We start from the raw sequence: 17,180 nt of genomic DNA on the forward strand, positions 1-17,180 counted from the left end.
TTTCTTGCTTATTTTTTTTTATATATTTCATGGATTTTTCTACGATACAATAGAAATACTTATTTACCCCTCAACTCGATGTTGAACTAATGAAAATGTAGAAATATTGATGAAAATATTGACATGTTGATAAAAATTTAGTATTATGCCATAATAACTAACCATGACACTTTGGAAAGTTTAGAAATTAAACAATTAAATTTGCTATTTAAAATTAATTTTAGGGGAGGGAAAAAAACAGTGGGCTGGAAATTACTTTTTTCTCCCTCACATCCCTTTCTTCAAGGTTGGATTTCTTGTCATCTAACAAATTGAATGCTTACTGTTTCACTAAATTCTCCCAAAGTTGAAACAATTTGGTAACTGTTCAAACCATCAAAACGCAGCGTTTTGTTCAGAAGAAGTTGGCCAATTAATAAATGCTCTGTTTTGCCTATTTTAAATACTCTTTTTTTTTTTACTCATATATATAATTTATATATTTATATATTTTCTTTCCCCAAATTCCATTTTCTCTGTTATATGGCCCACCACTTCATCCCCAATCATCTTCTCAATCAAGCCCTTTGGGTTATCTTCTTCTTTCTTATATTTAATAACAAAAAAAAAATGATGGAGAAAAAAAAATCTTGATTTTAAATATGAGTGGAAAGGAAAGACAAAAATCCAATATGTCAATGTCAACAACAAAAAAAAGGGAAATATAAAGCCTTAAGTTATGAGGAATTTAGATTGAATGAATCATTAATAAGTACTAGACAAAAATAATAGCCAAAAAAAAAAAAAAACAAAGAAGTTATAAATTTAGTACTTGAATTTTGTACATAGTCTCTGATAAACTTTAAAAATTCTGATTACTAACTTTGAATCATACTTTTATGGACAAATTGGTAAAACCATTCTTCATGTATGATGATAGTTGTAATTACACTTTAACTTACATAAATGCTAAAATTAAACCCCCAAAATTTTGAAAGTTTAGAAATTGGATCGGTAGATGATAACAATAGAAAATTCAAACTTACACAATTCTTACAATTTTGATAATTATACAAGTTTGAGAGTACAATTATAACCAGGACCATCTTTTATGAGTGATCTTTACATAGCTCTACTTCTATTTAATTTTAGTCATAAAAGAATATTGTCATCCGTAGACCCTAATTTGTTTGTCGTACCATTTCACTCGTACATTATTAAAAACTTTTTTTTGATTCAACATTATAGAGATGAAGAGTTGTATATTTGACCTTTTGATCGAGAGTATACATATTATTTTTTATCTCGATGGAAGTGTCATCCGAGCATTTCGTAAAGGGTATTAAAGACGTAGACTAAATTCGTAATAGAAACTTACTTTTAAATATTAAAATTTTAACCAGAAAGAGAACAAATATTGTCTTCATGTGTGGTTTGTTTATCATCCACTTTTCCCCAAAGTCAGCTTAGTCAAAACTCAAAAGCCACCGACGAAATCTTAACTTCACACACAGGGAAGAACAAAACAAAACCAACAAACAAACAACATTTCATGAGAATCTCTTTATTGCCTTCGAAATTGCATAAAACCAAATTCATCAGATACACAAGAAGAGGAAAATCTCTTCTCAGTAACAATTTTTTGTGCCAAACAATGAATCATTCATCATTACAAGTATCAGGAATAAACGGGATTTACACAAAAATCATCATAAAAACTTCTACTACTCACAAGAATACCATCAAAAGCGATCAGGAAATGAAAAAGAAAATGAGAGAAAACCATATCAAATGAGATGTGAGAGAGATCTACTAAAAAGGATGAATATGTTTGAATGCAGGAGGAATATCTTAGTACCGGGCGAATGATCGGTTGGTAGAACTCAAGGCACGTATTCTGTCTCAAGAGTTGGCTGCGTCCGTGTCACAGTCGCCGTGGGTGCTTTTGTGTCGCCAACTATCGCCATTTGTAGAGGCTCTCCCGATTCCGCTGCCCTCTCCATCTGTTCCATTTTGTTTCTTTTCTTTAACTTGCGAAGCCACAGAATGAGGAGTGCGAGCAATACCAATAGCAGTGCTCCACCCAATACAGATCCTACTATGATCCACACTCTAGTGGTGTTTTTCTTCCTTGAAGGTGGAGGTGCATTGGGGATTACAGCTCCCGGGGGCGATGGTGGTGTCGGGGAAGGAGCGATAGACTCAACAACAATGGAGAAATGCCCATGTCGGATAGTTGAACATGTATTTCCAGACTCCACACTACTAAAATTGGCTTTTCCCTGAAGATTAAACCAAACACACTTTGCAACAGTCCCATCCGGTAGGGACTTGACATTGTCAAACTTAACATATATCGGGTCCCCGGATGCTCTCATTTCGAGTTCGGGGAGATTTGTTGCTGAGAGATTGGAGGCACTGTAAGCAAGAAGACCCAAAACTGGTGCTAAGTAGGTATAACCAGGCAATGCATAATACTCCTCGGACCAGTTCCCCAAGTTCTGATAAACTAAAACAAGTCTCTCGACATATGGCTGCACAATAACGCCAGTCGGGATCTCAAACTCCTTGAATGAAACAACACCATACCGTCTAAAACTGCCACTCCTCAGCCTCATAGCTCTAATGCTAACCCCCGTCAAATTCAAGGGAGCAGCAGCGTCATAAGGAACACCAGTCTTCGGATTAACCAATGCCTTATAAGCATATTCTTGGAGAAGAGCATCCAAAGAACGCATCGAAGAACCGGTATCAGCTGATCGAACCATAACCAGATCAGCCAAAAACAAGAAGCACATTTGAACAATCAGCATCACGAGACTTCTAGGAAGCCCCATGGATGCTTTGAACTCTCACAACTCACAGCAATGCAAGTAGATTTCAGTTTCAGCTCAACCAGAGAAGAGAACAATATCCAAATGAGAGTTAAATACCACAAAACGATAACGGCAAAGAGAACGGATACGCAATAAAGGTCTTCAAATAGACAATAAATCATATGCCCTCCCCAGGCCAAGAGAAATTAATAACTTGTAAACGGAAATCCCTCAAAATATATGCTCAGTTGAAGAGTGTAATGCCAAAACCTAAAAGCAGCTTTGAAGGAGGGGATGATAAATTTAAACCGTTGCAAAAATCCTTATTCTCTTCCAGAGATTTTACCTTTTTCCCCCCCCTTTTGGAATCCTTGAGAAAAAAGCTCCCGAAGACTGGTAAACAAAAAGAACAGTTATGAGGAGAATCAATGGAATCTCACAGAAACAGAGAAATCAGATTCTTCACCGTTACAGAATCAAGAGTAACCCTAAAGCTTTGCAAGGCAACAACAATGGCGGATTCTAAATCTGACCCAGAATGCAATGCTACTGAAATTTTCAGCAACCAATGTAATTTATTAAACAGACGACCAAGTACCTGATTAAATTGGTTCCAATGGCGATAATGTGTGGTAATTGCAGAGCTAGAGGAGCAAATAAACCATATCAGAACACAAATTCTTGAAAATCCCAAGAAGCATTGAACTGAACCCAGTAGAAATCAGCCGCAAACGAACGCATAAACCCTAGAATCTTGAGGAAAATCATCATTCAACAACTTCAAAGCAAACGCCTCGCATGAATCACGCCCCACATAACGGCAATAGAGAAATTTCAATCAAAAACCCCCAAAATCCTCAAAACACATCCTGCATTTCCTAACCAAATCTCAAAACCCAACAGCCGAAATCGAAGAGATTAACAAAAGAAAACGAAACCCAGTCCAGAAAACCAAAAATCAAGATGTGGGTATTCAAGATAACGAGTTGAGGAATCGGTCAGAGCATCAAAAGAATCAAAACATCCGTCTCACCATGGAAGAGACATAGATTCATTTCTGAAAAATTGCAGCCAAAATCCCGGTGAAAGAGAAACGACTGAGAAAAAAGAGGAGAAGACTAACTAAACAAGGCGATTTCAAGAGAAGAAACCCAAAAGAAAAACGAAACCCCACAACCGTTCTTTCTCCTCTCTTCTCAGTTCCAAGAAAAACAGAGCAACAGAAGCAAAATGGAACACAAAGAAGAAGAAGAAGATATGAAAAGGGGCAATAATGGCGGCGTTAAAACGGCAAATGGGGGTGGAAGAAGAGCTTGAGACAACGAACCCACTAAGGAATTGGCCAAAAAGACAGAAAGAAAGAAAGAGAAAGGAGGCTGAGAAGAGATGAATATTTTGATAATTTGCGAACTCGGATTGAGTGACTCGGGAGAGTTGGGAGTAGCGAGTAGTGGGATGGAGGATGAAAGATCAAAGAATTTCTTTAAGGAATGGCTTAGAGATTTTTCTTTTTAGTTAAAATATCATTTAGGTTCTTATTTTAGACTGGTTGAAGTCAAAATCAATATTATTCGGTGTAGTTACAAATATTGTCATTAGATTTAAAACATTAGTAGTATAAAGTAAAAAAATTTGTAGATATAGCAAAATTTAAATTCAATCCTCAAAGTTTATCAATGATATTGTACATTAAAGTTTATCATGATAGATTTTGTTATATTTGTAATTCTTAAAAAAATGTTGTTATATATTTAATTATTAATTCTAAAAGTGCTATAAATTACAATTACTCTATTAGTTATTATACATTTAATCATTAAAGACAATTTTTACTGAAATCAATTAAATCATATAATAATAATTTTTCTACAAGACTATAAATATTGTTATCAAAATTAGATTTAAATATGGTTTTAGTTCTTATCCTTTTATTTTTAGTTCATTTTGATTACTGTATTCCAAAATGTTAGTTTGATTGTTTTTCCTCTTTACATTTTTTTTAAATATCATTTTAGTTTTTTAAAAATAAAAATAAATGAATCAAAATGGTCAGATATATTTTTTTTTATAAAAAAGACTAGAATTTACAATTTACAAAGTGGAAAGACAAAAATTGAACCAAAATTAAAATTAAAGTGATGAAAATGATATGAAGCCCTAAAATGGTATTTATTTCCTTGATTTATAGTAAAAAATATATTTAGGGAAAGAAAAAAAGTCGCTTTCGAACTTCACTGGCTGTCAGTGCCACGTGGCGCTACACAGTCAAACATTTCTTCAAAAATATTATAATTATATCTTTCTATTATTATTATTTTTTAAAATAATGGGATGTTGTTTGTTGTATTGTATAATTGTATTATATGTATCCTTTTCTTTTTCTTTTCTTTTTGTCAATCTTCTTTTCTTTTTTTAATTTTTTAAAGAATTACATCATGATTTATGGTTCATGGATCCCATGTTATAATTAGAGATGACATGGATTTTTTTTTAGTTTTGTAATGTTAGTGGGTTTCATTTAAAATAGAAAAATAAACAATAAATAGATAAAAGTTTTTGTCTTTTTTATAGTCTTATCACTTGGAAATGGACTTGAGAATTGTATTTTTTTAGTTGGTTGGTAAATTTTTATGTTCATTTTGTTTTGGTAGTTATGATTTTAATTTTTTTATTTTGATTATTGTAATTTGTATATAAAATGGTACTTGTCTTCTTTGTTGTTTTTTTAAATGTTGGAGATACCTACTATACGCGTATTTGATGTTTTAAAGTTGAAAGTTATTAAGTATAATAAAGTGAGGATATTCGAACTACTAACCTCATAGTTTCTAACATAAGTTGGGTCATCATGTTTACTTTAGCAATGAGGTTAAAGTTTCAAATCTTCATACCTAACATTTATTATAAAAAAAAAAAAAAAGATTAATTTACAAGTTTAGTTTATAAACTTTCTATTTCATTCGTCTCTAAACTTTAAAAAAATGACAAATAGATTTTTAAACTTTGATTCCATGTCATTAAGTTATCAAACTTAATAAATAAAAAGTGTCTAATAAATCTTAAACTTTCAATTTTGTACGATGTATCTCCCTTGTATTTTTAATTTTGCGTCTAATTGAGTCATAAAAAATTCAATTCGATATCCCATAGGTCCTTGACCTATTCTATATATTTTTTAAATTCATGTATCTAGTTAACATATTGAAATTTTAGGACCTCTTTAGATATAAAATTTATATCTAATAGATTAATTAGCATTTACTTTTATAAAATAATTAAAATTTAAATATATTTTGACAAATTAGACACAAAATGGAAAGTTTATAGACCAATTAGACACAAAATTTAAGATTTAAAGATGTATTAGATATATAATTAAAATTACAAGAAGCTAAGATGTCATTTATTTATCAAATATGAACATAACATACTAATAATAATATCTATTACTTAGTTGATAAGTAAAAACTAATCTAAATAATTTTAATAGATTTTTTTACTTAATATCAACATCGATCTTACTTTTGGATATAAAATACAATACATTCATTATTTCAAAAGTCTGATGGTTAATTGGATGGTTTGGTCAGTATCCATGAAATTGTTGAAGACTAACAAGAGAAGATAATAATAATAATAATAATAATAATAAACAAATAAACAAATAAAAAAATTAAAATTTATATATTAAAAAAATGTAAATCGCAAAAATGTCTAAAAATACACCTTAACAAACCATAGCTATTCCTGAAAAAAAAATGTAAAAATGATAAATTTGAAAGGATATATTCTAAAAGTGATTTAAATTAGAAACTAACAGAATCGAAGGAAATCATTTTTAAAAAAAAAAATCGTCGGAAATAATAAACTGATTTAAGGAAATTAATATTCTGAAAATAATTAAGGAAGATATTCATATAATCATATCATAACAGAAAAACAATATTCAACCAATTAAATCAATCATATCATAAGAGAAAAACAATATTCAACCGATTAATATATTTTTTTTAAAATTCAAAATTTAAGCTAAACGTTTTGAATTTAAAATACATACAAATTTTCAAAAATCAATTAAGAAAATTTAGAGGACGTTTGGTGTGCAGAGTGAGTTGGTAATTATTATAGAAGGAGAGGAATGAGGAGAGTTAACGCAAATAACGAGGTAATAAATCTCTTTAATAATTGGTGAACCAAACGGTAGGTGAGTTTTTTTACCCACCCAATCCAGCTTAAGGAAAAAAGTGAGAACTATTATGTACAAAGTTGACTGTTTATGACTTATAAGATGGAGAAAAATAAACGCTAAAAAAATCTCTCTTATTATTATTATTATTTTTTTAAAGATATTGAATTGCAATAAAGAGAAGATAACCTCACAAGTTCGAGGCTAAGACACAAACGAAACAAAAACAAGTTAAAAAGTTTAAAAAAAAAAGGATTTTCAAAAATAGAAAAATAAGGAAAACTATTTATATAAAATAACAAAATTCTAATGGGCAATAGAAGTCAGAAACGGATAAAAGTCTATCATTGATAGATACGGATAAAAATATTGAAAAAAACATAAATCAAGAAAAGAGGTCCAAGGAGAGGAACTAGCTAGACTCCTCTCAATAAAGCTTCACGACACTGCGAACAACATAGAAAAACTTTAGATTGCAGAACCTAATTGACTACTTGAGAAGGAACGGTAGCACCATGGATGTAAAGATTACACTCCCGCCAAATGTGATAAATAATAACATATCAAGCGACTCTCCAGACCGTCGTCTCGATCGATTACTTGGCACTAAAGTGAAATTTTCGATTAAGTTCAATATTTCAATGTACAATCCTATGGGAGCATGTCCCCAAACAAGCTAACTAAAATTTACGATAATGATTTGACCACATAAATTTTATGACATAACTTGTGGTTAAATGATAAGTTTAGTCTAAAATTTTAGTTGTCTAAAGTTTTTAAACTTTAATAATGTAAAAAATAAAAAATAATAATTTAATCCAAAAAAGAAAAGAAAAAGAAAAAGAAAATACTGTTTATTTCACGCCAATAATCATGTTACATTATTATTGTTGTTGTTTTTATGTATTATTGATACAGAAACAGACTACAGCAGAAATAAAACATATATTATATATTACAATCATAATAATAAATATTAATGATATGGAATTGTATAAATAGGAGAAACTATTGGAGGTTGAGGTGGAGTAAAATGACGATGTTGCCCCCCATGAATGGGGGATTTTACGGTTTGGTCATAAAATCAATGTGTTCGAGAAAGTTAATATTATACTGTCGTGTAAATTGAAGTTGGTAGTTAGCACGCAAAACCATGACTAAGAGAGAGAAAAACAAACACGTATGTTCACACATATACATGCATACTCAGTTTGGTTTTTATACTAGAAATTTGTTGAATTTTAGTTTATATATTTTTAATAAATTTTGAATTTAATTTTTCAATATTAGTTTTTTTTTTTTTTTTTTTTTTAATTTTTTAATTTTGTTATCTATAACTTGTTTACTGTTATTTTTGAAAGCATACTCAACTTTCTCGCATGAAAATTATTATTATTTAACTAATTTTAGTAAAAATTACTTGAGAGACTAAATTTAAGATTTACTGAAAGTATATGGTTAAATTGGATAACTTATGAGAATCAAAATGGTATTTTAACCCACAAAAAAAAAAAAAAAAAAAAAACCATCACTGCTTTATCGTGTATTCTAATTTTAGTTTATGTAATTATCAAGTAAACATTTTGGTTTTTGCAATTTCAACATTTGTTTATTTTGATTTCTATATATTTACGAGGTCCATTTTAGTTAATGTACTTTTCAAAGATAACTATTTTGGTTCATTCATTTTTTAATTTGTCTATTGAAATTTTAACTTGATAATTTATTTACTTGTATTTATTTTGTTGTATTCAATTGCTCACAACAAATATCTCTTGAAGTTGAAAAGAAAAATCACAAATAGTAAAGGAAAAAAAATGTAAACTATAATGCACAACAAACATATTTTTTTTTTAAAAAAAAAGGTTCCATTTTATCGTAGTTAATAGTTAATATGTCAATAATTTGCTCTATATTCAAATGTTTAAATCTTTATTTATACAATTTTAATGGGATATAAATGTTTTATTAAAAAAATAGGCTACTATTCCATTTCGCACGTAAGTTTTTATAGATAAAATAAAATAATATATATATCAATATCAACTAAAACGAGTTTAGATGTTGTCTTGTATTTTTCACCAAAGCCGAAAAAAATCATTACAAAATCAACCAAATCAACTCATTTTGATTGGTTTAAAGGACGTATATGAATTGGATTGGAATATATTTTTGGACTAACCCAAATGACCCAAATTCCAATATTGGATTAGATTAAATTGGTTTTTCGGTTTATTATTTATTTTCTTCTTAATTTAAAATACTTAAATTTATCTACATTATATATCTAATAATTAAAATATCATAAAACTCAATTCTTACATATCAAATATCAATAATCTCTACTACAAACTTTATACAAAAACAAATACTTTTAAAAGAAAAACAAAAAATTCACAAATTCATCCATTCTAAAATATATATTTTTTTAAATTAATATATATGTAATTTGGGTTAGGTTTGGCCAATCCAATTTTTTTTTATTAACCTTAGACCCAATCAAATCCAACACAACAAAAATAGAAAAGATTTAATCCAACCAAATTCAAAAACAAAACAAAACAAACACGACCCTTATAATTTAGGTTGGATAGCCTGAGTTGTTCGAGTTGTGGAATCATTTGAACATCCTAAATTTAGAATAACTATTGCTGAATCAAACCTCATAAAATACAATGCTTAGTACAATATTTACGTTTATAATCATGCAATTTTCAACTAAATATTTTATTTTAGATATTGATTATATTCAACTTTTAAATTTAATAAAAACCGAGTCAAACCGACCGAACCGAGGTAGTAAGAGTAGTAATAAGCATATGATTGCTTGGTTTGGGGCCGACCAAAGGACGAAGTGTGGGGAAGGTGGAATTGGAAAGACGAAAGGAAGAAGATTTTGGCAATTTGGTTTAGGGTTTGTACATGTGAAAGAGTGTATCCCGTGACATTGCGCCGTCGTTTTGTTCCCAAAAAAATATTGCTCAAATAATCACAAATTTCCAACCATACAAATAGACCTTTTTCTGCCATTTGTGCAAATCTCGGCCCCCCCGAACTCTCCTTTCTGACGTGTCAGTTCAGTTCGGTTTGATTCTACTATCGATGAGTTGATAATCCACTTCTAATAATCGAATTTATATTGTATATTTATCCGTGTGTAGATCTAGCAAAATTAATTGTTTTTTAGTGTGAGTGTGAGAGTTGTAGTTTCTCTATCGAATCTATAATTTTTTTTTTTCTTTTTGAAACTACTCTCGTTACATTCAAAATTAAATTTAAACATTAACATGATTATATGAAGCTTACTTTTAATAAATCACTAATAAAAAAATTATTTTCAATAATTTAATTTAGTTACTATAATTTTAAATATCCAATTTTAGTTTATGTATTTCAATATATCTTAAGTTTAACTCCAACAGTTTGGTTATTACTACTTTTTTTAAAATAAAATAAATTTATTAGTCTATGTTAGTATTCCTTTTATAATTTTTTTAAAATATATTCACGTAATGTCTTTTCACCTACATTATTATAACCAAGTTTGAAAAAAAAAATTTAAGAATAAATTTAATATTTATTAAAAGTTCGGAGGCTAAATTTATATTTAATTGAAAACATCTTAATTAAATTTAGACAAATGGAAATATACAAACTAAAATGAAATGATTCCATAATACAAATATCAAAATAATAAAAAAGAACCAAATTCCGACGTCCAAACTATTTTGTCAAAATTATCATAATTCAATTGATACAAAATTTATACTATCAACTTCGATATCAACTATTAGATTCCTAGTGTATGATAATATTTATATAAAAAAAAAAATTAAAAAGAGAAAAACTTCCAATACAATCCACTTTGATTTTCTCAACTCTTCTATATGTATTCATTTCAAATCAAAGGTAGTTTATTGGATCACCTCGGCCCATTACTAACATTTACTTTAATGGGCTACAATTTCAGCCCACTTAAATTGGCAGTTCCCACATTTAATCCAAATCTCCTTTTCAATTGCATATAATGTCTTTTTATTTAGGGTTGACAAGAGAAACAACAAAATTTAAAGTTTCATTTGAAAAAATGGTAAAAAAATTTAAAATTATAAAAACAGCAAAAAAAATTTATATAATAAAAAATACTAATTAGTAAATGACAAAATTACCCTAAACCAACAAAATTAAGTACAAATGAAAATGCAAAGATTTCCTACTTCAAAAACAACACGAATACCACAAATACACTCTACCTAGACATTCTAGAACAAAAAAATACATAGTATCTAATTCTAGAAGCAAATTGTTGTTGGCAAGTGAATATGTGAAGAAATTGCTATTTCATGACGATGTGACCATTAGAAGTATGATTGCGTTTGACACCAAACGAGTTGTAGGGAGTCTCATCAATCCTAAAACGTCATTGTTGAAAATGATGTTCAAAGTAGAAACAAAAGTGAAGAAGATGAAGATATGAGATTGCAAAGGAGAAAATGAGATTTTGGGCGGCTAAGTGAAGAAGATGAGATTTAGAGTTTTTTTGTTATATTCTTTTAATAAATAATAATAATAATTAGAATAAGAATACTAATAATAATATAATAAACTGGAAAATATATATATACACATTCATATGTTTCAACATTTAAAATTTAATTCCCATTTATATGTTTCTTTTTAGGTTCAACAAGTCAAATTATATGAAAAATTGAAAACATCGAAAATGTAAGGAAAAAAAATAATCAAATTAATTTGATAATAATATGTAAAAAATAATAATAAAAAATATTTAGATACAATTGAATTTGTAACAAACATATAAACAAATCAAAAGTTAGTTAGATAAATTCAAATATAATTGGAGAGAAAAAACAGTAAGCTTTTGTTTATTCTGATTAACAAAAATAAAATATAAATTCAAATATAATTCGAGAAAAAAAACCAGCGAGTTCGTTATTTACCATTACACTGTATTCATAATTTCATCCTCATAAGCTTCAACAATTACATTTTATTTATAACTTCATCAACCACAAAAACCTATGAAAGAAGCTAACTCATTGTGGAGGCATAGCAAAAATAGCAAGATTGCATGAGTGAATACTTATTTGTTTGTAAAAAAGATAAATTAATGATATAATAATATAATAAGATGACAATGAATAAAAGGTAATTAAAAAATACAAAAATGATCAAATTTAAACGATACAGTTTATTAGATGATAATATGTATAAAATATTTCGTAAAATCCTAATTAAAAAAAAATTAATACGAATTTAGAATAATAAAAATGAATAAAATAATATAAAATCTAAAGATGTATTATAAATTAAAATTCAAATGGTGATAAACAAATTGAATATGGATTAATTCGGAATGTTTTCGAAAAGTGGTTGAATCAAATCAAAATGAATAGCTAATTTGAATCAATTAGGGGAGAAAAATAAGGAAATATTAAAAATAAATTTAAATTCCAAAAGAGAGAAAAATGAGGAAGAGATTGGTTTATTTTAAATCAAATCCTAATGGTAAAGTCAGAACAAAATTAATAACAAAAGTTATGGCAATTGGAGCAACAATCCTCAATCAACACATGACCATTTTGTTAGGAAACTATATTTCTTTTCCCAAAACATTAAAATAATATAAAAAATAGCATATACAACTAATTTATTAAAAATGTGAGAAACATATAGCTAATTTATTAAAAATGTATATATACAATTATGAAAAACAATATACAGATTTGAATAACATATGTGGATAAAAGAAGTTTTAATAATAATGGATATTTCAAATATAAATTCGGTATACAAATTTGGATTTTTTTTTATTAAGGTAAGATAAATTTGAAAAGTGATTAAACAGAATCTAAAATAATAATAAAACATAGAGATGATGTAAACTACATTATCAAAATTAGGAGAGTAGTTATCGTTGACAAATATCAACAATTACCATGTATATATATATCGACCATGTTTTCTATTTTGAAATTACCTACTATTTGTAGTTTCATCAACAACAATATCTACAAACAAGGCAAGAGCAAATTAGAAATTTAGAAATTTATGACCATGTGCATGTCACATGAGTTGCGATAATTCTTATTTCTGAACGGTTTTGTCATTTTTCAGAAGAAACCTCAAATTTTGCCATACACCCCAATTCCTCTTTTATTTATTTGATTTTTTTAAGGTTTGTTTATTTTGGTCTTTGTACTTTTAAAATGTTCATTTTGGTCCATATACTTTCAACTTTAGTTCATTTTGGTCAATGTACTTTCAAAATGTTCACTTTGGTCCTTGTACTTATAACTTTTTTTCATTTTGGTCCTTGAACTTTAAAAAAGTAACCATATTGATCCCTTAAAAATAAAGTAAAAAAAAGAAATGAAGGGACTAAATGGTAACTTTGTTAAAGTACAAGGACCAAAACGAATATTTTGAAAGTACATAGATAAAAATAAATTAAAGTTGAAAGTAAGGACTAAAATGAACATTTTGAAAGTATAGGAACCAAAATGAACCAACACTAAAAATACAGGGACCAAAATAGTATTTAAACTTTTTTTTTGAAAAATTAATATCTAATTATCTATGAGTTTTTTAAGTTTATTTTGTCTGTTTTAGATTTTTTTTAAAAAATTTTAGTAAATTTTTATGTTAATTGTACGGATCGTTCGCACAAGATTTCCAGAGAAACTTGTTTCATGGAGTTGACTTGTGTTGATGTTAATTTGATGGGATGTGGTTCAATCTCTAGGACTTGATCCCCTGATTCTCTCCCGGTTGAATACGTACATTTGATATGTGGAAATGGAACGCATGATGTTCTTGAAGTTGAAGTCTTAGGAAAAATCTCTATATCTTCAGGACTTGAGCTTTAAAGAGTAGTTCAATTTTCAGGAGTCTGGGTGTCTTCTAACTGTTGGGAGAATTCTCTCTTGGCTCTCTAGGGTGTAGAATTCTCTTGTGCACCTCATGAGTTTGACTTGGTTGTCCATGAACTTGGCCCTTGGCCCAATTAAGCTTATTTCTTTTGTACTCAATTGAACTTTAGCTCAAATATTAATATAAAATTGGGTAAAATTAATTTCATTCAATCCAACGGTTGTGATGAAAACACGTGACATCATAGGGATTCACTAATTTATGTCTTCAATCTAGTTTGGGACACATGACAACTTTTAATTTGGTCACAAATTTAACTATTTTTAAAATCGTCATTAATTTGGTAAATAATGTGGCAGCTTATGTTTGGTCTAAAAATTTCTCCGTCCCATTCAAGATTTATACACAAATATCGGAGGGTGAATCTCAAAAAGGATAAAATTGAATTCAAAATATAAGTAATTTGTTCTTGATTTTGGCTCCATTTGACATGTCAATTTAGTCAAACTATGATTTTAGTACACAAGTTTAATTAAAATTTGGTATAAAGTTTGAAACGTGGCCCAACTTTAATTTGGGATAAATTTGAAGTCATACTCACACTTTATTTTGTCTTGAGGATAAGAGCCTAAATTTTGAGTTTTGATTTGAGATAAAATTTGGAATATGCTCAAATTTTAGTTGAATAGAAATTTCGAATTTTTTCTCCGTTTAATTTGATTTGGAGATAAAAGCTTGAGGATTTAAATTTTGGATAAAATTTGGAATATGTCCAAATTTAAATTTCACATAAATTTGAGATTTTATCCTCAATTTAATTTGAAATAAAAGCTCGTATAATTTGAATTTTGGATAGAATTTAGAATATGACCAAACTTTAATTTGAGATAAATTTGGATACTTATCCACAATTTGAATTTGATTTGGAATAAAGACCTAAACTTGAATAATTTGAATTTTACGATAAAATTTGGAATATAACTAAATTTTAGTTTGAGATAATCTTGAACAATTTAATTTGACTTGAGTGTTTCGTCAGATTCGATCTCAGCATTCTACCAAATTTGATCTCAGTGTTTCATTGGCTTCGATTTTAGTGCGCGACCTGAGGATTCCGTCTGTTTTGGCTTAAGTCCTTGACTTGAGCGTTCTGTCGGCTTCAAGTTCAGTATTCTATCGGCTTTGATCTCAGGTGATGCAGGGCTAGGAAGTTCAAACCTGATCTCACAGTAAAGCAAAGCTAGCAAACCATATGCAGAGTCAAGTAAATCAGACTTGCTCATCCAGATAAAATGAAGCAGGGCAGACCAGGATCAATCGTGCAAATAAGTCAAAGCCAGACAACGAGACTTGATCTCGCAGATAAGGCAAAACCTTGTAAGACCAGCCTCGATCTTGCATATAAGGCAGAGCCAAGGAGGACTGGAGTTGACCTTGCATATGAGGCAGAGCTGGAGGACCGGACTTGATCTCGCATATGAGGCGATTCCAGAAGGATTAAAATTGATCTCGCATATGAGGCATGGAAGGATTGGGATTCCCCGCAGCAGAAGTAATTGGATGCATCGGTCTTTAGATTTCATTTTACATGGCGTACAACATAATTCAGAATGACGAAAACCATGGAAAAACATCAATCTATGCATGCAAACTATTGTATTAAACAAATAGAGAAGAAAGATATAAAGGGAACCACATACCCCTGAATACCAATTCTTCGCGTTCCTCTCCAATTCGCGTCGTCTTCTCTCGATCTCACGAACACTGCAATCAGACACCACCATGGGGTCTTCCCTGTTATTTTCAGGGACAAGAATCATGTAGAGGTGTGGACTTGCACTTAATTTTGGCATGAAGAAATGAGAAGATTGAGAGAGTTTTCTGTCAGAACCATTCTATAGAAAACTCAGAGAGAAGGTGAATCAGAGATAGAGAGCGAATGAATTTTCTCTTTCCTCCTACAATTTGTTATGTGGGAGAGGGAGAGATTCAAGGGGTGTAGGACTTATAACTCCCTCCATATATATATATATATATATATATTAACCATTTAATATATATACAAACTATATGTTATATCACATTATAACATAAACCATAGTTTATCATTCTCTCAAATAACCTAAAGTATTTATATGAATCACATTCATATTAATTTTAATCTATAGTTTTTATATAAATCACATTCATATAAATTGATATTTGAATCACATTCAAATAACAAGCTCTCTCAAATAACTATATAAATTTAATATGAATCATATTCATATTAATTATAATATATAGTTTCTATGTGAATCATATTCACATAATTAATATTTGAATCATATTCAAATATTTATCTCTCTCATAAAACTATATAAATTTAATATGAATTATATTCACATTAAATTTTAACATAGATTTTATATGAATCGTATTCATATAATTAATATTTGAATCATATTCAAATATTTTTTTTTCATAAAATCATATAATGTATCAATATACATTATTTAATTATATCTTATACAATTAATTCCCTTTAATTAAGTTGAACAATTCAAATTAAACCAAAATTAATTTGGTTCTCATTAGTCTTCATTGAGCTAACGAGGAGACTTTATGGACCTATAGATTGAAGCTCTAACAATACGAGATTAATTGATTAAACTCTTTTAATCAAATTAATCAATATTCATTAACGGTCGGTCACTTCACTAAAAACCGATAATTGAACTCTTGATACTACAAATATATTTCTGTGCCCATTTGGTATAACCAATCAACAACGTGTTGACCTTTCACAAATTGCTCATAAGTATAGTTGGGTCAAATTACCATTTTACCCCTGTAGTTACGTCTAACTCCTTAAGTACCACTGATCCCTCTAAGAACAATTAGTCATAGTCCAACTATGACCGAACCTCTCTCAATCCAGGAGAGAGTGAGACACCTTATTGTTTAAGCCCCAAGGGAGGAATTTATCTTCTTACCCTAACCATAGGGAATGAGTGAATTTCTTCTTGTGTAATTGTATTCCCAACTCCTCTATCAGACGAATCCCCAAAATGGTAGACTTATTGAGTCAGCGAATCTAGCCGTTCACTCATACAAATCAAAGGATCACCCTTATAGGCAGGAGTTCACAACTCATTCGGGATTAAGGTCAAGTCACCTATGGTCATCCTGGTGAAATATAATTCTTTTCTAGCAACGATGTTATAAAGAGAGATTTAATATTTCATGGTCCGATCTTTATACAAACTCTTTTGTATAAACTACCTCCGCTCACATGTCTCCACAAGAATGATCAGTATCAGATC

General features: G+C 29.0%; 1 protein-coding gene across 1 annotated transcript; it reads right to left on the reverse strand.

Annotated features, from left to right (window-relative positions):
• Positions 1-1,527: 1,527 nt before the first annotated feature.
• On the reverse strand, positions 1,528-4,164 carry LOC120073902 (transmembrane protein, putative (DUF1191)). The gene is made up of 2 exons (XM_039026814.2): positions 3,394-4,164; positions 1,528-3,188 (listed from the first exon to the last, which is right to left on the reverse strand). Exon 2 carries the CDS (start codon positions 2,814-2,816, stop codon positions 1,863-1,865), a length of 954 nt encoding a protein of 317 aa, XP_038882742.1. The 5' UTR covers positions 2,817-3,188; positions 3,394-4,164; the 3' UTR covers positions 1,528-1,862.
• Between the last annotated feature and the right edge of the window lie 13,016 nt (positions 4,165-17,180).

The sequence above is a fragment of the Benincasa hispida genome, chromosome 3, assembly GCF_027475165.1.
Source record: "Benincasa hispida cultivar pf3 chromosome 3, pf3_genome.v1.1, whole genome shotgun sequence".
Taxonomy (NCBI): Eukaryota; Viridiplantae; Streptophyta; class Magnoliopsida; order Cucurbitales; family Cucurbitaceae; genus Benincasa; species Benincasa hispida.

Bases quoted from the DNA above. Each gene is read 5' to 3' on its own strand.
- LOC120073902 (XM_039026814.2), bottom strand. From the start codon at position 2,816: ATGGGGCTTCCTAGAAGTCTCGTGATGCTGATTGTTCAAATGTGCTTC.